This window comes from Cavia porcellus, unplaced genomic scaffold (assembly GCF_034190915.1).
Source record: "Cavia porcellus strain 051 isolate PalLab524CR breed Dunkin Hartley unplaced genomic scaffold, mCavPor4.1 scaffold_6, whole genome shotgun sequence".
Lineage (NCBI taxonomy): Eukaryota > Metazoa > Chordata > Mammalia > Rodentia > Caviidae > Cavia > Cavia porcellus.
Genome location: NW_026947489.1, coordinates 23,253,752 through 23,277,005, shown reverse-complemented (window position 1 = coordinate 23,277,005; position 23,254 = coordinate 23,253,752). Strand labels below are relative to the sequence as shown.

The 23,254-nt window shown below is 44.8% G+C and overlaps 1 protein-coding gene, 1 long non-coding RNA gene and 1 other non-coding gene across 4 annotated transcripts in view; 1 reads left to right on the top strand and 2 right to left on the bottom strand.

Annotated features, from left to right (window-relative positions):
- Fsd2 (fibronectin type III and SPRY domain containing 2) overlaps positions 1–17,432 on the top strand; it is a 44,702-nt gene extending 27,270 nt beyond the window's left edge. For both annotated transcript variants that reach the window (XM_063250095.1, XM_013158972.2), the window contains 7 exons: positions 5,014–5,169; positions 7,070–7,204; positions 7,614–7,764; positions 8,788–8,921; positions 10,921–11,053; positions 13,378–13,554; positions 15,332–17,432. In XM_063250095.1, the coding sequence (XP_063106165.1) occupies positions 5,014–5,169; positions 7,070–7,204; positions 7,614–7,764; positions 8,788–8,921; positions 10,921–11,053; positions 13,378–13,554; positions 15,332–15,584 (1,139 nt within the window). In that variant the 3' untranslated portion in view covers positions 15,585–17,432. The remainder of the gene's footprint in view (positions 1–5,013; positions 5,170–7,069; positions 7,205–7,613; positions 7,765–8,787; positions 8,922–10,920; positions 11,054–13,377; positions 13,555–15,331) is intronic.
- Positions 17,396–20,732, bottom strand: LOC101788510 (uncharacterized). The gene is made up of 3 exons (XR_216405.4): positions 20,482–20,732; positions 19,187–19,335; positions 17,396–17,701 (listed from the first exon to the last, which is right to left on the bottom strand). It is a non-coding gene; the product is annotated as an uncharacterized LOC101788510 (long non-coding RNA).
- LOC111758499 (small Cajal body-specific RNA 15) lies at positions 18,539–18,665 on the bottom strand. The gene has a single exon (XR_002792685.1). It is a non-coding gene; the product is annotated as a small Cajal body-specific RNA 15 (non-coding RNA).
- Positions 20,733–23,254: the final 2,522 nt, after the last annotated feature.

Here is a 23,254-nt window from a genome sequence, read left to right as displayed (position 1 = left end):
CACTTCAGAGAGGCTAAGTGAGTGGCTTTTGGATTGTCCCACCTTACTGCCTCTTGGGTTTGCTTTTGGTGAACTGGATGTCTGGGGTTGCATTTTGTTTAAGTATCTTGTCATTTTCTTTTACTTTTTTCTCATTTAATTCCTGGCTTGACGTTTTTCAATTACCTATGGTGAGTTGCTTTACTGCTAGTATTTATATTCCTTAGGAAATGATTACTTTTAAAAGGTGACTTCCAGAGTTTTGAGTTTGTTGCAAGATCCTACCTCCTCAGTTTGTTGGGGATGAGAAGTTGCTGCATGCTTTGCCCAGCCTCTGGGTTCTCTGGCTCTGGCCCACAGGATTTTCTATGATCCTTTAATCAATCTCACCCTTGGTATACCAAGCCAAGCCATATGTCACTTTGGCTAAAACAGTACAATCAGCAATAACAGCAGTATCAAACACAGCCTAGAAAATGACAAATTGAGATAACCATTAATTTGCCACCTTTAATCATATAAACTAGATTTGTAGTTATATATCAAAATCTAAAGCAAACCAAAAACTTGTATGCGTTAAATAAGCTCTCAATATTTCAATTTTACTCTGGGGGGCGGATTTTAAAGGGCTTAGGGGAAAATAGAAGAAGGAGAACAAATTAAAAGCAAGGCTAGAGGACAAAAGAGGACCATGAAAACCTTGGGAAACTGTCTTGTATGAAAAACAGAAGGAAAAGAGAGAAGGAAGAAATAAAAGAAAGAACAGAAGAGCAACCACAAAGGAACCAGAAACCACATTCACACTTCTATGAAAACTAGGTCAAACGGTGAAGGAGAAAAACAAACACAAGAAAATAGACCCCAAAAATGTCCACTTCCAAGTTTGTCTCTGCTGTCACTGATAGACAGTGTACCGAGACAGAGTCCACATCTGTGTTGATTTATCCCAGCAAGCCAACAGTAGCTTTATGGAGGGGTAGTGGATAATCTCAGTGAGCCTGCACTTTTATTTTTCCCTGAAGTTTTTTCTGGTTTCTGACCCTGAGGCTGGGAGCAGACCCATTAAGCCTGCAATTATCTGAGCACCTTCTTGTACTCAGCTGGAAGCCACTAAATGGGCCCAGAAGTTGTTCTGAGTCCTGATCTCAATTGGCCCCTCTCCAAAATGACTTTTGAAAAATTGCTGTCTCTTAAGGGATGTCCAATCCCACAGCACTTACCACTAGTTAGCACAGTGCTCTTCATCCACTGTCTGCTTCCACTGCTTTCTCTCTCTGTGGAAGCCTCTGTATTGCCAGCAGTCACGGTGTGTACACAGATTTGAACCACTCCTCCCATACAGTGAGTCCCAACTCTAAGAAGGCACTGGCTCCCTCCTCCTTCTTCTCTGAAATTCTTTTCTTTGCTCTCCCCATGAATTTCAATTCTTGCTTCAGATCCTTCCTGGCCCACTTCTCTTCTCTTCTTCAAATTGCTCTATTCCAGGGTCTGGATGGTAATGCTCAGAGACACACTTTCTATGCTGCTTGCTACTCTGCTGCCTTCAAAGAATTCTGATATGGACTAGAAGGATATTTATAGAGGTAGATAAAATTAACAGGAAAATAAGAAATAGAAGATTAAAAAGGGAGAGAAAGGTGGAGAATAAAAAATAGAAAAAAGGAAAAGGAGAAAGAAAATGAGTCCAACAACAAAAAAATTATTTTCCTCTGTATTTTTGAAAAAGTGGTTTCCATCTAAGATCTATAGTTTTGGATTTCAGTTCTTGGTTTCCTCAGCCTAGCCCAGTGGTGGCAAACTTATGGCACATATTATTGTTTTTCTTTTAGGGCAAAAGATGTGAAGGTATACATTTTTTTTTCTAAATTAAAACCCCAGTATCAGATTTAAGTACAGTGCTGGCACTTTGTGATAAGTAAGCGGGTTTGGATTTGCAGTCTGGCACTCATCTCTATAAGTCTTGCCCTTATGGCCTATCAATTTATAAGCTATGCCCTTCTTTCAGAGGTCCCTCTGTTTACCCCAGGCTGAGATGTGTCTTGCTCATGTTGGTGGATAAGAAAGACAATCAGACCTCTGTGCTGGATCTGTGGTTCAAGCATGAATGCCAGCAGGCCCTTCAGACCCAGATGTTTCTGAGCACCACTCAAGCTGGGTCTGGCTTCTCACCACAGCGTTTGGGGCCTGTCTCCTTCCCAGGCTGAGTTCAAACTTCTTACAGGATTACTTTCTAACTTTCTCCCTCTTCTCAGTTGTCTCACAGGGCTGTCTTTCTCTCACCTAGTCACTGTGAGAGAGTAACACTTGGAGTCCTGAAGTCAAGTTGTTTTTCAGTTATTCTGAGTCCCAGAATTAGATAATCAATGTTTTCGTGAAATGGCACCCGATGAAATGCTCTCTGGTGATATGGCCAATGTCCGTGCTTGAAACCTCACCCGCTGTTGCCCACCATATGGAAACAGTCCACTCAAAGCAAGACCCAGCACCGTTCTGCATTTCATCAAGGCTGTAGGCTGCACAGGCACTTCTCCTTGGATATCGCAGCCCCGGGACTTACTTCGCTTCTGGGGAGCCCAGTTCTTCTCTCCATGAGCTATGAGAGCTGGAGGAAGTGTCCAAGTTGTCTTCTTCCTTTCTCTGCATTATGGAGTGTCTTACCAACTTCTGTGTTGTTTCTGATTTTTCCTGTCAGTTCCTTTCTGATTCCTATTGATCTACTTCTCTTTTTTTCTTCAACAAGTTTTTGTTTCAAATGTCTGGATTATAGATCTCAGTAGCTGAATTTTGCTACCAATTACTATTCTACCATTTTATTTCTCAATATTTCTATTCTTCCTAATACTAGAAGTTCTGGGTAGAGGAATTCAGAAAGAAAAATAAATAACCACCCAAACTGGAAAAGAAAAAGTAAAATCGTCCTATTTTATAAATATGATGTGAACCTAGTCTTGTTGTAGAAAACCCTAACAACTCCCTAACTTTTAAGAGAGAATGTCTGAAAACATTACAAAGATTTAGAAGCAAATATTGCTTCCCCCTAGCTTTCTATTTTTGTCTTTATGGCTTATGTGTGTGAAAACAGAGGCTGCCCTTCTAGGCTGAAGGCACATTTTTAGTGTCCAGCACACTGACAGCAAACTCTAGGCAGCCTTGAAGTATCTTCGGTTCACAGTCTGCCTAACTTTCAGAATATCTGCCTTCCTACCTAGTTTACACCAAGAGAGGCCCAGATTTAATTTCCGTGAATGCTGTATGTACGTTCCTCCTGGGTGGCTGTTCTTAGCATAGGAGCTAAGCAGCAGGCTTTGGAATTCTATGGAGCCAGTAAGAATCTCAGCTATGCTACTTCCTGGCCATGTGACCCTGAGCAATTTCCCTAAACTGTCTGGGGGTTGGTTTCTTCATCTGTACATGAGTAGCATAATGTTTCTGAAGATATGTCCAAATTAACTAAGATAATATACATAAATACATTACACAGCCCCAAGGAGCACTTTATCATATTGTTACAGTATCTAAGGGTAATACTAGAATTTAGCTTTTGTTTTCACTACTCACCTTCTCCTTATCAACATTTATTGACACAATTGTGAATAGTGTTGTCTATATCATTTTAGAGTTTTCCTTGCACAATATTTTTATTAAAAATTAAGTCCTTTTGTCCTATAATCTGCTTTATATTTTTTATACTAGGAATTGAATTCAGGACCTTTCTTTAAAAAAATTATGCTGGACATTTTCTTGCACTGATAAATTCATCCACAACATCATTTTAATGACTATCTACCTTAATTTTTTTACTTAATTCTCAAGTTTTGGACACTAAGATGTTTCAAGAGTTTTGCCATTATAAATCATTTTTAACCATGAATCTTGGGTTCCAGTCTTAAAATTAGGTCCTGGGAAGAGTTCACTGAGCTATGGAGTTGACTCAATGGCCTTTTATCCCATCTGGGGATGGTGCTGCCCAATAATCAAACCTGGTCATTTAGAAGAAAAGGCACAATGGCCCAAGTCACTGAGTGGCATTGGGGTTTTTCTTCACTGTGCTGTGACCAGTTCCCATACAGACACCCCATCCTGTATGCATCCTGTGTCTCCTGAGTAGTGGGAAGCTCCTGGATCCTCCTTCCTCTTACTATAGTCCTTGCAGGGGTTTCTTTGTCTGTATAATGAGCACATCTTCCTGAAACCCTGGCCTTTGTCCTTTGGGGATGTAGTTCTCTGACTTTCTCCTCACCTCTGTCATGTCATAATCTTCCAGCCCCCAGCCTGAAAGCAAAAGATGAACTGTAGCTAGGGAAACTCCTTCAAGTTTAGCTGTGCTTGCACCACCTGGATTGATCAGTTTTGCTTTGATAGTAAGGATGCTCTTAAAAGCCTGGGGTGAAGGGAGAGGTTCTCATGGGAAAGGAGGACAGGGAAAAAACTGGGCTGACTTTTCCTCTAGGTTGTATGTGAGACTGTGTGGAAGTGGAGGAGGCGGAGTTTAAACCCACAGAGAAGAGTTAATTTAGTAGGTAGACTCCACAGAAGATAGATCTGTAAAGCACAATTTGGCTGCCCCAACCTGATGTCATTGTAACATGGGACATGGCAGTCAGATGCCCACCCCCACCAGGAAAGGCAGAGCAGCTCTGCTCAAGGGTTCCATCCCTCTGTTCACTCCAGAGCTGGGGGCAGCAGGACTGTCAGCTTGGATGCCCTGCATCTCCAAATCCACAGAAGGGCCAGAGACCCATGTCCTGGTGCAAGAACCACAGATCACCTCAGCCTGAGACCCAGTCCCTGACGCTTGCTTCCCAAGCTCATCTGCATTTGCCCAGGCAGGAATGGGGACACTGACCATTCCTGTAGGCTCATGAATGAGAGGCTGTGTGTCCCCATCTTCCATTCCCTTTTCTAGCCCCCTGTTCCATTCTCAAAGGCCATAGATGCATTAGGGGACCAGGGATTGTATAAAAGGAGCCACAACCATCCGTATCTAATTGAATCTTCCTCATTTTGATTGAGTTCTCTCTTTTCCTTTTCTAGCTCCTTCTGCTCCAGTGATAAATCCACAGGCCCCCAACTCAGCCACAGGTTCCTCTGTCCGGGTGTGCTGGAGTTTATATGCCGATGACACTGTGGAGAGCTATCAGTTGTCCTACCGGCCAGTGCGGGACAGCCTACCTGGAAAGGAGCAAGCAGGTGAGGCTCCACTCAGAACACGCTAATACCCATGGGAATGTTCAGGCCCATCAGAGGTGACAGCAAGGTGGGGAAGGGAGGAGTCTACCTCAGAGCTCTCATGACCGGAACCCCAGTGGGAAATGCAGGCAGGTGGCCATGGCAGAAAGACAAGCTGGGTCCTGATTGGGGAGGACCCTGAGGCCAAGCCTGGAGTATGGTCTGGAGTGTATTGACAGAAACAGGTCAGAGTTGTCCTTGGATTAGTCTCTGCCTGGGGATGCAGGACAGGCCAGTGATGCTCCTCTTCAGGAGGCCTGGGGGGCTAAGTTCTAGCACATTTTGGGAGGTTAGTCTGGCTTTTCTTATTGCAACCCTGTGCTACAAGAGAAACTGTAACAAATACCTAAGGTAAATCGATTTTTAAGGAGCAATGGTTTATTTTGGCTCACTGTTTCAGAGAATTCAATCCTGGGTAACTGGGCTCCAGTGACTTTGTATCTGTCGTGAAATACTGCACATGGCAATGTGTAGCAAAGGAACTTGCTCTCCTTGTAGCAGACACAAGAAACACAACTGAAAGGAAGGAGCCCCCAGTATACCCTTCAAGGCTCTGCCTATACTAACCTCTCTCCTCTCGGGCCCCCTTCTGAAGATTCCCCTGTCTACCAATAGCATCATTAGCTGAGACCAAGCCTTCAATGTATGGGCCTTTAGGAGATTCCTATCAAATGATAGCAAGAAGGAAAGATCAGAGTACAGGACCCTCTGGGAATACCTGCAGAAACTGGGGGTCAAGGCCAGCCTAGATGCATGGGGTCAGAGAGGGTTTCCCATAATGAGACTCAGAGAGCTCCATTTTACGGACAAGGACGCTGAGAATGGTCTGAAGAAATGATCTGTCTGTGGTAATACAGTGAAGTGTGGCAGGACCAGGATGAGCATCAGGGCCAAGTACTATCTCTGCGCAGGTTGGGGCAGGTGAGACCAGCGTTCCACACAGAGCCAGGAAGAAATGGCAGTTCCTGGGAAAAGCAAGAGCCAATTTGCCACAGCCTTTGCCAGGAGCCAAGCCTGTCAGAACTGCTTTGCAGACACACACACACATGCCACAGTGTTGGGCTTTGCCAGGGCTATCCATGAAGGTCTCTAAAGTGGACACATCATTAGAATGAAGCCAACATCAGAGGGTGGATTAACAAGCTACCCCTGCCTTACAGGATTCTGGAGTGGTCAGCATTGTACCCATTTTTGCTGCATAACTGCACCTCCCCTATTTAGTGGTTTAAAAAATACTTATTCTCTTATAATGCTACGTTGGCTGGGCAATTCTGATCTGAGCCATGTTGGTTAGGGCTAGGTGGTCAAGGTTGGCCTCACTCATCTACTGTCCCACATGGCATGGTCACGGCCACTTGGGTGCTGGGACCTCCTGTGTGGGTCCATGTCCCCAAAGGCTGGCTCTGGCTTGCTCAAGTGTGGTGGCAGCATGTCCAGCAGCAAGAGGATGAGGCCCTGTGCACTCAACTTCCCAAGGCTGTGTTCAGATCCTGTTTGTCATTGCCCTATGGTGCAAAGCAAATCACATAGGTAAGCCTGGCCTCAAGGGATGGCAAGAAAGACTTTTTTGGGAGGGATTACTGGGGATCAAACCCAAGAGTGCTTCATCACTGAGCTGTATCTCCAGATCGTTTGCATCAGCCTCCCAAGCAGCTGGGATTACAGATGCATGCAACCACACCTGGCTGAGACAGAACTCCTTAGTAGGAAAAACAGCAAAGTCACACTGCAGATGGGTATGCATAAAGGGAGGAATTTGCACCCAGTTTTGCCATCAATTACAGTGGGATTCAGCATAATGAATTTGGAGTCACTTTACCTATTTTAAGGATTGAATTCTTGTTTTTTTTTTTCCCTGTAGAGTTTACAGTGACCGTCAAAGAATCGTACTGCTCAGTGACAAACCTTGAACCAAATACCCAGTATGAATTCTGGGTCATAGCTCAGAACAGAGCTGGCCCCAGCCCCTCCAGTGAACATGCAATGTACATGACAGGTAATGAGGGTCACTGTGCCCTGTTACAAGGCTTTCCTTCAAGGGGACACCAGAGTTACAAGTTCTGGACATGGCAAGGCCCTTGACTTCATTCATAAGGACAGGAAAGCCATGTGCTTTCATTGTTGTTGTTGTTCAGTTAATACACTGGCTCTACATGCTTAGAATGCCAGGGACACTTTCTCATGGTTGGTGTCAAAGTATCAAGTGCTATACTTAGTCACATTAACTTTGGAACCTTGTAGTCACCCTCCCCTCCAGGACTTTTGGAAGATTCCCTGGTGCTCTTGCCGGCACTGAATCTTTTACATGGGAGGACAGGGTGCTTGTGATGTTTGTCTGTGGCTGTGGACATTGGGGCAGGAAGTAAATAGAACAGTGGGTCACTTCCCCTTTCCTCTGTGTTTAGCCCCTTCTCCCCCCATTATAAAAACTGAGGCGATAAGGAGCTGTGAAGAGGCTGCGCTCATCTGCTGGGAGTCTGGGAACCTGAATCCCGTGGACTCCTACACGGTGGAGCTGACCCAAGTGGAAGAACCAGCAGCCTCAGGGGTCACCGAGTGAGTCACAAGGGCGTGTGCTGGGTGCTTGGAAATGCAGCCTGGACAGAAGGTCAGAATCTTACTTACAGGTCACTTATTCTTCACAACAAGCAAAGCATTATCAAAGGTGAAGGGTAACCCACAGCATAAGTGGTTAGCCTCATGTTTGCTTTTTTATATAGTCAGATTAAGGTTTCCATTCATTCCTACAACGTGTTGACAAACTAGTCAGAGTGATGGCTTTCAGTGACACAGCCTGCTGCAGCACATGTGCTATGGCTTCACTGACACTGGACTGGTGTGCCAAGTCTGGGGGCCGTGTGCATGGGGGATAGATTGATGCAGGCCTTGCCCTGATGGATGACAGCCAAATGCAGAAACAACCAAAAATAAAAACTAAAAGCCCAAAATTCTGCAATGTGCAAAACACATCATGCTCTGGGGCACTGAAGTGCTAGGAAGGAAGAAGAAATGCAGTGAGCTAGGGGATGGGGAGGTGGAGGCAGGGACCTCTTTGAGTGCAGCAGACTGACAGGTGGCCGAGTGATCCTGAGAACAGCAGATATGGGAGCCACCCAGGAGGGGGCCAAGGGACACGGGCTGGGCAGAGGTGAGCTGGCTGCACTGGAGGAATGAAGGGGCCAACCTGGCTGGCATTCAGGGAGGAGCAGGAGGAGGAGAGATGCAGTAGACTGCAGCTCAGCACATGAAGAGTGTTGTGTGCTGCCGCAGGCTGTTTGCAGTTCAGGTTCACTTGGTGAACCTGAGAGTGAGCGGTGAGAGTGAGCGGGGCTCACTGGTGATAGGGCTGGGCTCAGGCATCTCTGATAGCCTGCAACTGTGGCAGTGGAAGACACAGGACTGTGTCTCTGCTCACAGCAGGCTGTATGGAAGTCTGTGGAAGTTAACAACCGTGGCTACCTCCAGCTCTGGTCACAGAAACATACTGAGAGACTTCCACGTGTGCCACAGTCAATGGTCCTCAAGCCCTGCCCAAGTGCGCCGGCCCCACGCTGACCACTGCTCCATTTCCCTGCCTAGGTCTGTGGTGGGCATCCCAATCTGTGAGTCACTGATACAGCTGCAGCCCGGGCAGAGCTACACGATCTGCGTCCGAGCCCTCAACGTGGGGGGTCCCAGTGCCAGAAGCACTCCGGCTACGGTCCGCACCACAGGTCTGGGCCCTGGGCTGTGGGGTGGAAGCCAACTGGGGGCAGACCCCTTGTTTCTGTGATGTCACCAGAAGACAGATGAGTGTGCATAGGTACGGACACAGGGCAGGCCTGGAAGGGCTCCTGGGGCACCAAAGCCCTGTAGTCTCATCTTACATATGGAGAGAATGAAGACCCAAGTCACAGCAATTTGCAGCTGAGTAGTTTTTCCCCAGGCCCTGAGGTAAGCCAATGGCTCGGGCTCTGGCTCAGGCTCTGGCTCTGGATTTGGGTGGCCCAGTGCCTCACATCTTACCCAGGTTGAGCCCCTCCCTGGGACAGAGTCCTGATCAAATTCTTGTGAGAGCCACTGGCCTTGGCTCATCTCTCAGCCCCTAGCCCCATCTATCCTATGCTATCCCATGTCAGAGAGTAGTCGCATCTCGTTCCAGGTCTCCAGCGAGACCTTGCTGGCAACATCCTCCCATCTCCTGTCACCCTTGCCCTGCTACCTGAGCTGTGCCAGGGCCAGGTGGCTCTCCCACACCTCACGGTATACACTGGCTGAACCTGCTGTGTGGGTGACAGGAGCCACCGCTGACCCAGTACGTGGGAACAGCATGCCTCTGTGGGGATCTTTCACCGAGAGATGCTGTGTCATTGTGTCCTCCTTTCCAAGGCTGGGAGGAGAGTTTCATGACCAGCCCCCCTTTCTATTCCTCCCACTAGATGGGCAGGAAGTGCAGTGGCCGCCCACAGCCACAGAGTTGGAAAGAGTGACTGCCTGAAGCAGGGCTCGGGGGTTTTGTCTAGTGCTGGGGAATTTCCTTTAGTTGTCTGCAGTTCCAACTTTTTTGTGCTGGATTGTTTTGAAATATCAAATTTTTTTCAGTAAAAGAAAATAGGAAGGAAAAAGTACAGCCAGCTCTTGCTTATTTGGTCATCTCTGAATTCATTTGTTCAAACACTTTTCATGTGCATGTACATCCCTGGGAATTAAACTCAGAGCCTTTGCATTGAGCGACACTCCCAGCCCCTTTATTTTTTATTTTGAGACAGTCTCACTAAACTGCCCAGGCTGGACTTGAACTTAACAATCTTTCTGTCTCAGTCTCTCTCAGAACAAATAATTTTAAGAGTGTACAATATTCATGGAAAGCTTTCATGAATATTAATAAGCAAGAATATATTATATATATGCATATATACATATTAAAAATGATCTCTGCTTGAACACAGAGGGCAGTAGGAGCCACTCACTATTAGTTGTGAAGTGAGATTGTGCCTCCCTTTCAACTGTCAGCAAATCAAGGGTTGTGAAAATAACTGTGAGTGATTTGGTGGTGATGCTTAAACTAAAGTTTGAGACAAACAAAAGTGACAAGATGGGAGGCTAGGAAAGAAGACTTGATCTTAGGGACAGTAATGGAGAAGTTGTGTTCCTAAATAATGGCGTTTTTATTCATGACTTTTATTAGATCTGTGTAACTACTTGAGGAGCTCTGTTCTAATCGTGACTTTGGGATGACTCATCTCTGTCCTTCTCCACTGCCATAACTGCAAAACTGATGTTGAATTTTGCTAACTTTTATCAAATGGTCATTAAGAATCTCCTTGACTCTAGTTTCCCTTGACAAGCAAGTTAGAAATTCTTATCTGGACTCAGGCATTTCCAACCCAGATGCAAGGACACAGCCCCTGGAATCACAGGACTATGGGATTCAAATTTAAGTTTATCATTTTCCAGCAAATTTCTTACCCACCCATGCCTCAGTTTCCCCATCTACTAAACAGAGATGGTAATGCCTGTTTCTGTTGGTGGTAATGAGGACCGAAGGGGTCAGCTGTGCAAATAGCTTCACTCAGTACCGGGCCCCAGCACTGTCCCAGCAAAGCTGCCACTCGTTCACAGGAGGCTGTGACTCCAAGGGGTTCTGAGGACACTGCACCCATGCATGGGGTCCCTGTGCAGACAGCATGAGGGGACTGTCCAAGCATCTTCTGTGTGTTCCCTGCCCTGCAGGAAGCTACTTTCCCTTGAACAAGGCCACCTGCCACCCATGGCTGACCATTTCAGAAGATGGATTTACGGTGATCCGGAGTGAGAGGAAAAACCTCACCCAGGAGCTGCAGCCCCAGCAGACCCAGTTCACCAGGTATTTCACCCCCACTCAACGGGTCTCTCAGAACTGCTCTGGTGACAGCACCGGGCCAGGGAGTGGGATGTGAAGAACAGATGCAGCCTCACAGTGGGGAAGGAAACTCTAGACATGAGGAGGGAGGTAGGCCTGGTGGGGGAGGGCGGCCCTGTAAGGCCAGGGTGGCCACCGAGGATCTCATGGGACAGGGGTCAGGCGAGAAGGACAGAAGTGACTCAGTCTCCTGCTGCTGAGTCCAGGGCTCTTTCTGCCATATCTTGCACAAAATGCCTGGGTTGGAGCACAGAGAGAGCCTGTCCTAAAGGAGCATGGCCTGGGGAAGGGGTCACCCCACCTGCCACGAGCTCTCTATCTGCCTGTCCAGAGCTGTGCACTCGTATTGAGGTGATTTATTGGCGCTGTCCTTCTTTTTTCAAAGATGTACAAAGAATTAAAAAGCAAACATACTGAGAAAAAAGTCAAAGCAATAAAAGACGGAGTGGTAGGGCTAGCTCCGTTTCCAGGATTAAACAGTAAACATGCTGGGAGCCAGGGCAGAAGGCATCCTGGGTAGATTGATTTGGAAGATGATGGATTTTCCAAGGAAGAAAAAACCTGAGGCCTAGAAGAGCCCCTGATGGACACCAAGTCTAAAGTCCCCACCTGGGTCTTGGCTCACCCCCAGCTGGCTCTTCCTCTGCCCCTGGCTCCTGGCTGCCTTTTTCCTGCCTGTGGGGTAAACCCCACTGTATGTGTTCATGTGAAACAGTGGAACTGCAGAGTATCCGAGAAAACAGTTTTCTCCTTCCCTCCACCACCGTTCAACCTGCCGGCGAGAGAGGAGTAAGAAGCTTCTGGCTGACAGGCAGTGACACGCTGTTAGCCCTGACTCTCGTGGTGGTCTTGTGGCCCGACTGCAGCTGTTAACCCGGGAGCCCAGGCCTCTGACAGCTCCTCACAAGCCATCAACCCCTGCATCCAGCACTATGACTCTGGTCTCTTTGCGCCAACGTCTGTTCAGACCTCAACCCTAAAAATAAAGTCATACAACACTGAGGCAGCTTTCCTATGTCAGGTTCCAGTCACACATGGGAAAAACACACCTCTGACCCAGGGGCTGTTGTCCTGCTTGCTTCTGAGGGGCTTTCTGGACAGACACTGCTACAGGCTTCTGCAACTTAACTCTAGTGCTGAACTACAAATTGTAAAACCTGGTTTTGGTCATTTCCTTCGGCAGGGTTGCTTGGGTGGTCTAGCCCAGTGATGGTGAACCTATGGCATTTGTGTTACTGTGTTTTTCTCTTAAGACAAAAGATGTCAATGTATGAGTTGTTTTTTTCTTTTCTAAACTAAAACCACAGTATTCAGGTTTAATAGTTTGGGCACTTTGCAATAAGGAAGTGAGTTTTGGGTTGCAGTTTGAGCACTTGTCTCTAAAAGTTGTAGCATCTCACTTTGCAAAAAGGGAATACTGAGCATCTACTGCTTTCATCTTAGCTTTTGGGGTCCAGCCAGGCTGAGTGAGAGTCTCAGTTTAATCTGTTGCCAATGTGTCTGCTGCCCTGTGAAGAGCTGGGCTGTGTACTGAAGGTGAAGGGATGAAGATGCTATCTCAGCCACAGGCCTCAGACCTGCGGGGGGGCAGGTGGAAAACGCCTGTGGAAAAGAGGAGACAGACATGTATGCGAGACGCAGTTCCAGGCCCAAGAAAGAATTCTTGGAGGGCTGGAATTTTGAGGGATAAATAGTACTCTAGGCCAACAAGACTGATAGGTGTTTTGTACATATGCAAAGAAGCCAGGAAGATCCTGTCAGAGAACTACAAATAGTTTAACGTGCCTGCTGAACATGGCCCGTGCTGGGAAGAGGTGGAAGCTGAGGCAGGAGGTAGATAAGGTTCAGTGCAAAAGAAAGGAGCTGTTATCCTTCAAGTTGAGAGACTTATTGCAGGCTTTAAAGCAGAAAGATAACATGATTGCATGCACATTTTGGAAATTATAGGGCATAGTGGTAGGTGAACTAAAGAGGGAGCCCTCTGAGCTTGTCTTGTACTATAAGCCAGGTCATGACCTTCCAGCACATACTTCCCTTGGCTTGTGAACTTTCAAGTGAATCCAACCTCTATGATTACTAGAAAAGCCCTGACCAGTAACAGAAGCTGTTCAGTGGGCCCAGCATCTGTCTCCTCCTCTTCCAGCTTTGAGAGGTCCGGGTATTTTACAAGCTCCTCCCTCCACATTCATAGACCACTACCTGCTGACCCCAGTATAGTTGACATCCTTCACCTGCGTGGCCTGTCTTGGGAAACCCCAAGTCAGACACACTTCTGCTTTCTAAACCAGGTGTGTTGCCATCATGGGAAATCTAATTCCGGTTCGAGGGCGCCATTACTGGGAGATAGAAATGGATGAACATTTGGACTACACGGTTGGTGTCGCCTTTGAAGATGTCCCTAAGCAGGAGGATCTGGGTGCAAATGGCTTCTCCTGGTGCATGAGGCACACATTTGCTTCATCAAGGTAAAGCAAAATCTCAATACCCAAGATTAAAATTTGGAAGATTTGGGCAGGGTGTTTTAAGTTCTGCATCTTGTGTTGTAAAATATTCCCAGGTATTTCAGGAACTATAGCCATTAATTTCTTTAAAGTCTAACCAACAGAAAGAGCAGCTTCTGACACAATTAAAACCATAGGCACCAAGTCTTACATGCCTTTATCTCATTTCTCACAGTTGTACGACTGTGATGCTGCAGGAGCAGTAGGTAACTCACCCCATGGGGACTCAGAACTGGACAGTCCAGCTCCGCAGACTGCATTCTTCTCTACTCAGTGGCGGATTTTTCATTTATACTTACCTTCACTGTTATTAAGCAGATACAGTCTGATCTGAAACCTCAACTCCATCTTTTAAGTCAGTGTGGGTGAAAAGTTTAATAATTATGGCTTCCGCTGCTGAGCATGTGGAGTAATCTCCCATGATCAGAGACTGCATGAAGCCTAGGCCAGTCAATAGAATGTTTGCTTAGAAGGCATGATTACAACCACTGCTTTGAAAATTGGAAAAAAAAAAAATAACCAGAAAACTCACACTTCTTTCTTAGCACCCTGTGTTAATATCGGATCTCTAACCTCACTAACATTCATCTAGTGTTCTGTGCCCATGAACTTGGCTGTCATTATTTAAAATTCATCATGCTCAAGCGTAAATAGGAAGAACAGCTTCCCCCAATAAGATTTACATTACACTGGACACTACTAAACCTCAGGACCAGCTTGGGCATGCAGGAATTACTATGCAGAGTCAGCTATTATCTGGAGTCTGCCTCATGTAAGACTAAGGGTCACAGGTATAAAAATGAGGAGCAGGGTAAAACAGAATAAAAGAAGTATATAGGTGTCTGTGTAGGAGGAGAGGTGTGGGGATTACAAGAAGAGGGGTGGACCCCTGAGAGGGAATCAAAGGCAAAAGCAAGGCCATGCATGGGATCTAGAGCATAAATTCTTGTAGTTCTAGCTCAGAGAGACCCAGGAGAGCGTGCGTGTGTGACAAGTGGAGGGGAGGTTCCTAGCGGGCCCCTACTTTTGGTTCACGATCTTAGACTGTACTGGTTGTTGGGAGGAAAGGCCTCATCTGGCTTCTGGTGGCTGCTAAGAGAAGCCACAGGAAGGTAGGGTAAACAGGGACAGCACAGCCTGACTTGCTCTCACACGTGCAGGTCCTGTTCCGCGTATACCAGTGTTTGGGCCTTGAGTGTGGGCACATAGCTCTTCAACTGTGGGCAGCACGGCTAGGGCAGCTGCAGCTGGTTTTGGTTTCAGGGCCCACTCTGCAAACCACTTAGCCTGCCTTAAGGATGCCCCACAGGGTTGAAGTTTAAGATCTGGACACCTCAGGGTATCTGTGCATGGAGTCTATACCAGAAAGCCCACTGTCACCCAGAAGACCACAGGGCCCCTCCCTCCTTCAAGTGCCTTTCTTATAAGGATCCACACAGTGGACCTCAAGGCCCAAATATTTTAGATGTGTTCTGTTTCTATACTAACTGTGATACAAAGTATCAGCTCATGAGTCTACATACAAGTTTCTTAGGTTAAGGTTACTCAAGAACAATGTTCTAAGGTCGCTTGGAACAAAGTTTAGAAGAATATATAGCTTTGGAAATGGCTAGATACTCTGGTAGTCATTTAATAAACAAAATAACAAAATCGTAAGAGTATAAATAAAGTATGAAACATTCCATAAATAGCTCATATACAGATTTTCTGAAGTTTTGCTCTATCAACATCTAATTTTCAGGCATAAGTATGAATTTCTGCACAACAGGACAACTCCAGATATAAGAATAACTGTTCCTCCAAAGAAGATTGGCATCCTATTAGACTATGAGAATTCAAAGTTGTCATTTTTCAACGTGGACATTGCTCAGCATCTATACACGTTCAGTTGTCAGCTTCAACAATTTGTGCACCCCTGTTTTTCTCTGGAAAAGCCTGGGTGTCTGAAGATACATAATGGCATTTCAATGCCAATGCATGCCACTTTCTACTAGATCCTTCTCATGTCTTTTCCTTTCTTGCTTCTGTGCCTTTGTCAATCACTCGTGCCTCGGCTGGCTAAATCTGGCATTCAGGCACCATGTCTCCAACATCATTTGTGGCTCAGGCTGTGACCTGGCAGGCCAAGTGGCAGGTGCTGCTGCCTGTGTGATACGAGGGTAGTCCCCAGCAGGCTGAGCTGCAAAAGAAATGAAATGAGGGATCTGACTCAGTGAGCCCAGGCCTCCCAAGCAGTCAAACTGCATTTGTCTTATCTGTAAGATATTGTGTCTTTGAGGCCTCTGGAGCATGGGAGAGGTCGGGAAAGTCTTAAAGCTTTAGCAGTCACTATGCATTCATATTTCATCAGTCACCAAGAACAGACCTGGGAATGAACCTGCCCTTCAAGGCCTCTGACCTGCCTGCTTCCCAAAGGTGCACGGGGCAGTAGGTGATACCCTGTTCTCACCCTCACCATGCTCACACCACTGGTTTTGAAATCACCTGTCGCACCCACTTCCATGAAGGCAGGGACAGTATCTGATTCATCACTTGCACCTCAAGGGTTACCATACGGTAGGTGCACCCCCAGATGCTTAAGTATCTTCTTTCAACCATGCTCTCTGGCTTCACTGTTCTCTGGCCTCACTGCTCTCCATGTGAGCCCTGTGGGTGCTTTCAAAAACTCCAGCCAAGGATCTGTGGCCAGGCAGGGGACAGAGACAGCTGAAGGGGAAAGAAGGGGGGACCTGGGGAACATGGTACACTCTTTACTGCTGCTGTACAGAAACATACCATGGCCTACACCTGAACATGGGGCTTCCACTGTGTGTGCATGGTGGGGAGGTGGGGGGACAGGGTAGGCAATCCTACACTTGCAACATGAAGAGCCAGATTTGAAATTGGAAGGCCTGGATTTGACTACTTTGCCTTATGACACAGAAAAGTCAACTTATTTTCCAGACTTTCTGTTTCCTTTCAAACCAAGGGAAACAATACTACTTGTCTCACAGAGTTGGAAGACTTGATGACAATTCTCAGAGGCCATAACAGTACACAACATACAGCAAGTATACAGTTTCTTCAACCATCCACCTGCTGAGGAGCAAGGCATTACTGGCCAGTGGTCTCTGACCAGCGGCTCTTTGGCTAGCCTTACAGCCCTGTGCCATCCGGTGACTTTGGGCCCCAACTGTCAGCTGCGTTTCTGGTTCTCCAGCTCACAGCCCCAGTTGCCAGATAAGCTCTGCACACAGCATGGCTAAAGCTGAGGCAAGCTGCAGAGAAAGAAATGCACCTGTAGAGCAGTTAGCACCAGAGACAATTTAGCATCCTGCACCGTGGACACCTCTGTAAACAGACATATCCTAAGCTCATCACTTAGGGTATTTAAGGTGAAGAAAATCTTTTACTTTCAATGCAAGTTTTCCAGTACACTTAAAGTCTGATCCATGGGACATCTCTCACCTTCTACTGAACTGTCTACTGGTATGAACAGCAGCTCAGGGTTCCAAATCAGCCAGTCACCCTGACAATGTAATAACTTGTTACACATACACATACACACACAGCACACACACAGAGCTGCCACAACAAGCTGGATTACCCTCCTTGAAATAAAGTACAGCGGCATAAGTACAGAAATGGCTCAATTCTAAACAATATACATATGTACATACTCAAAAATGTTCCCCGCTACTGAAACAGAATCTACTAAGTAGGAAATAAGGTATCACACCTATGGCATGTTTGAATACAGAGTTCTAGAAGGCTTTATGAATTTCTCACAAGTAATATGAACACTGATTAAAAACTTGACACTTGCTTAGGTTTTAATAAATATTTATTAGAGAAAGAATAAACTGTCTGGAGTTATCTTTAACATGTCAAATCATTTAAACAATGGAAACAACCACCTTCAGGAATTGCAATCATTTACATAACAAACCTTTTGTTTAAACACCTTTTTCAACTTCTATAGGAAAAAGATGTCTATAATAAAACTAAACATAATTTGCTTTTTATAAGATTCCAGTTTTTTAAAGTACAATGAATAATCTGTTAAAACTAAGTTTCAACAAGGGACAGTCTTTACCTCAAGGCCATGTGCACCTGCAGCCTGCTGATAAATCTGTTAAAAACAAAACAAAAAGGTTTTTTTTTTTTTTTTTTTTTTTTAAATTAGACAACTGAAACCACAATTCCTGAGGCTGGGCATTTAAAACAAATAATGATAAAATCTAATGTATTCTCCCCTTAGCTTTACCTGTAATAATTCCTGAGCAAGTCATTACATAAGCTTTGGCTTTCCCATCGTAACACAGGGCAAAGAGAATATGTAAAACAACCATAAAATCTGGGTGAAAACTAGCAAGGGTTTAGTAATCAAAACACTCAGAATTTAGAGCACCCTACTTAAGTGGGCTTAGAAAATTCATTAGCAACTTGGGACCTCAAATGACACTAGTTTCTAGCAAAATTAAGTTGCTTTTTATATTTAAAAGTATATGTGTAGTAATAATTGGCTTTCTACTGGCTCAAATGATGTAGTGTCACTTATACACATCTGATAAAAAAATATTTCTAAAGCATGTACTAGGTAATCAGTGCAGGGCACAAATGCAGGGGTGACAGGGATATCTCAATACTCCTCATCCTACAAGGTATGTAAAGATCATAATCTTCCTCAGCTCACACAAGAGGCTGCTGCTGCATGATTTGCCATAACATGGCATTCTGTGACCATACAGTCTCTATCCAATGAAGTCTGGCCACCAGAAAACTTTCTAGGCTCTAAGAAGCTTGCACTGCAGGAAACTCCTCTCCTAGACTTAGCAAATCACTTATCCAATTTCTAGTCACCTTCCTACCAATTAGCAGAGTAACAGCCTTGTGTTTAATACACCTTTCTGCTCTATAAACTTACTATTCTTATTCTCTACAGTAAGACCATGGAAAGTGTCTAATTTGCTGTTGGTAGATAAGTAGGTCTTGGGTTTCTTTTGCAAACAAGACCTGTTCTATCTACCTTTTCATTTAGGAGGCTAAATGCAGAGTCAGCTTGACTTCAAGGACTCTGTTTTCTCAGTCTCCGAACACCACCAGGTCCAGCTTTATGAGGTTAAAGGAAAGACAACTTGGAACTACACGCTTAGAACTAAACTGTTCACATGTGACTCCTTCACTGCACCCAAAGGTTAATTAAGCTAAATGTAAGATGACAGTTTATTTGGGTAAAAAAGACCCCAGCCAGGCAGCATCTTTTTTGTCACCAGGAAGTCTCCTGGCAGGAGTGACTATGACCTGGGCTCCACTGCCCCGAACACAGTCATCACTCTGGGAAAGGTGCGCCTGTGTGGGTGCTGGTGGTCAAGTAAACCATGCCTTACTACTTCCCTGCACTACAACCCCAGAAAAAAAACTAGGTCCAACTCCCTGATGGGATGCTTGTTCTTCATTTCCCCACACTGACAGAATCAAGGTTTCCTCCATCCTTTGTGGAACTAAACTATCATTTATTGGAACTGCAAAAATTAGAAACCTTGTAGCTGATTCAAACAACCTTGTAGCTGATTCAAACAACTTGCATGAGAAGAGATGAGTGCCATATACTCACCTATTTTAGAATCCCTAAGTGGCTACCCTGTAACCACTGTGTCTCCTCCATTTGATTGTAAGCAGGTCAAAGGCAGGGACTGTGCCTTCATAATATTTGAATAATCCAAATGGGAACAATTGCTTTCTGCTTCAAGGGAGCACACATACCTGAAAAGACAAATAAGATGTCAAATTAACTTCAGATCAAAGGAAAAGCCTCTTCACTAGCAAGCAAAGCAGTTTCAAATTTCTGTATGCTTGGGAGGATGAAGGTAGAGGTTAAAAATATGGATGAGGGATTCTCAACTTTTCTCTGTCCCAATATACCTGAATGATTTGACACAGCCTCACCACTAATAGCACATAGTGGTGACTTCTAATCTGGGAAGAACTAGAAGGGGTGTTGTACATGGGTGCACTAAAGACCTGTGGTTTAGAATGTCCTTTCCATAACTGTAAAAAAAAAAAAAAGTGACACTTAATATTCATTATAGTTCTGATTATTTCTAAGATGGCCAACATTTATTTTAAATATTCTAAACCATGAATTCACTGACGTGTGAACAGGTAAGCGTTTAATGATCCCCAGGTCTTCCTGGGTGCTTAACAAGTAATAGAAATTCACCTTTACATTTTGTTACTACACACATACATACTGCTGAGTGAGAAATAGCAGAAGCAACACTGTCCACCTATGCAGTGGGGTAGACTGACACAGTCCTAACCCCTGACACATACTGACTTGCCTTTGATGGATTCATCCTGTATCTAAACGTACATCACCATATCCCTTCACTTCTCACCCCTTCAATCCTGTCGCCAAAAGACGAATTGTTTAGCAAGCTAGAGTGCAGTACAGAGAAAAATATTTGGGGAAGGAAATAAAGAAACTGCACTTTAAATTTCAGCTGTCCTCGGCCAACTGTGTCTCCTCTCTCTCTGCTTCAGCTTAAAGTGAAACGAAGGAGGTGCCCCAAATGGCTTAGTTCTATCAAACGAACTTGCTGGCAGACTCAAAAAAAAAAAAAAAAAAAACGTAAAAATTACCAACTCTGGGCCTGTTTAAAAGTAATACAACAGGAGCTGCTGCCTCAGGCAGGAGTTACTGACTTACAGTGCCCGAGTTTGTATTGTTCCATCCATATGGTCTATGTGAAACCCGAAAATTTTCTTAAATGCCACGTTGTATGAATACGTACTTCTCCCTTTCCCGTCTATCCCCGAGTGAGCTCCTAAATTCATTTTTCAAGAGGGATGGAGAAAGCGAAGCACAGTGAACCAGAAATAAGGCTCAGGTCGATGGTAAGCGCTTACCCAGCAACAGGTCCTCTCCTGGAGGGGTCCTGTCACCTCCACTCCCGCTCCCTGCTGCATCCCCTGGAACCCCGTACGCCAAGTCTGCTATCTAGGACGCCGCTGTCACTAACCCCGCCAGGTGAGCAGAGCCGGCCTTTACTCTACCAGACACACAGTACCATCTACTTTGTACCCTTTCTACGCCTCAAACCCCTTTCCCGCCGGCGAAAAAGGTCCCCTTCCGGTTTCCTGGGCGTGGGGCGGAAGTGCCGCCCCGCGCGGTGCGCGCAGGCGCGGTAGGAGTCACGTGGTTGGCGCCCTCGGAGTGCGCCCGGGCTTTCAGAGGGCCCGGGGTTGCGCCGGCTTTCGCGGTTGCGGGGTCCCTGCAGTAAGGAGTGGCGAGAAGGTGGGGAGCGGGGGTTTCGTGGCGGCCCGCTGCGCGAGATTCGCATCTCTTCCCGAATTTCCTCCCACCCCGTGGGCGTCGCCTGGGAGCTGAGCCTCCCTCCCCTGTGTTGTCCTTGCTCCACCAGTTCCTTATATTAATGGTTTCTTACTGTTTATCTTTGTAGCCCCGTAGCCTGCCGTAATGACGGCCACATGTTTTTGGCAATATCTTTAGGTCATCTCAGAGGAGGAGCTCATAAGCCTCTGGGATTCTGCCACTCTGGAGGGAACATGATCTATCTAGGACATGTACTCTTGGGGCTAGAGAGGAAGTTACAATTGCCTTTGTGTTAAGTTTCCTGAGCGAGCCAAAAGGAACTATCACGCGATAGGTATTTATTCTCTCATATTCTGAAGTCCAATTTAAATCAAGGGACTGTAATCCATACTTATTGTAAGACTGAGTGGATTCCTTTGACCCTTAACTTCAGGGTGGTGGCCAGCAATTATCTGTGTTCTTTGTCTTGTAGCGGCCTCACTCTGCTCTGATATCAAATGGCGTTCTCCCTGTCCTGATTCTAAATTTCTTCTTACAAGGACATCAGACCTATTGGAGAAAAGGCCCACCATACTCCAGTATGATCGTGTCATAACTACTAATAACTGCAATGACTGTTTCCAAATAAGATCGCATTTCGAGGTTCCAGGAAAGTACGAATTTTGGGGGCATCACTAACCAACCCAGTACAGCTGTCAAAATTCTTAAGAAATAGGCAAATGGCGGCGCTGTGGCTCATGCCTGTAATCTCAGCACGCTAGGAGGCTCACTGCAAGTTCAAAGGGCAGACTGGACTATATTGAGATACCCTGTTTCCAAAAAAAACAAAACAGAGACACAGACAGAGAAACAGGCAAATCAAGAGCTGATCAAAATATATCATGTATGGGTACAAATTCCCTATGATGAATATGATCGTTATGTATCTACAATGTACAAATACCTAAAAATAGTTAAATGTAGTAAAAGTTAATTCAAACGTAGTTCATCTGTCTGAGAAATGTTTGTGGACATTTGGGCTGTTTGAAAGGAGGATTCAAGTTGGATAAGCCATCACAGACTCATAGAAAGCATTCTAGGCAAAAGAACTCAGGCAAGGAAGCACTGGTAGCGCTGAAATAAATTAGGTTAAAGTACAGGGATCTTAAGTGCAGGCTAAAACTTTGGATTTTGTTCTCCAGATCATGCGTTTTAGCAGAGTTATGCTTTGAAGATTAATTTACCAGTTTAAGTTGTTTATTTTTTCCCCTTGTGTCCACTGCTGACTTCTACCAGGAATGCTGCCATCAAGCTGCCCAGTTTTCACTTCCCCAATTTTCTCATGGGTATTTAGTATGGGGTAGGAGTGGAGGGTTCACCTCACTACACTATTACCCTCCTTGACAATAATAGCCAAAGGAGAGAAGACTATACGCCAAAGTCATATATATGTCAAGATCTACAAATACTAGCAAATTCAATCCAACACTTGAACAAAAAAAAGATTATCCCCAAAATGATTTAACATTAGAAAACTATTAATCTAAATCATTATATTAATTTAGAGGTTTATCACTATATATCTCAATTGTTTTTTTCAAAAACTAAAAGAAAAACAGTAAAATGAGACTAGGTAAGTAGCAGTTTGACAAAAGACATCAGAAATCATTAACAAACAGCATACTTAATGATAAAAACTTTCCCATTTTGTCAGAGAAAAGGTGAAAAACTACATGCAGCATGGTGGTAGATTTTCTACCCAATGCAATAAAACAAGAAAATGGCAAAAACATTAGGAAAGGGAGACATAAAAGTAAACATTTTTAGAAGATGTGATTTTCTTTCTAAAAAAATGCTATGACAAACTTAGATAATGCAACAAAGTCACCAAATAGATTAACACATGTGACATTTTTCTGATACACCAGTATAAGGAAACCATCCAAAAGTCCTAGGAAGCACCTACAGAGACACTGAATGAAAGAAAAATGTGACTTACAAGAAAATATAAAATAGTGTTGAAAGACGTTAAAGACTTTAAGTAAAAGTAGAGTTCATATTCCAGGATTGAAAGTCTGTTTTAAAGATATCATCTACTGCAAATTATTAAACAGTTTTGATATTATGCCTATTAAAAGTATGCTCTTTCAAATACTGTTTAGTCAAAGTATATTATCCTTAAATACATTTTTAGGTTCCAGTTATTGATATCTTACTTAGAACATTTATATCTCCTATAAAGGAGATTGGTATGTAGGCTTGTTGATCTACTATATTAACCAGGTTTTGGTAATTCAGTTTATATTAAATTCCTCAATTAGGGAACTTTTTATATTCTGTGGTTTGAAATAATTTAAGTAACTTTTA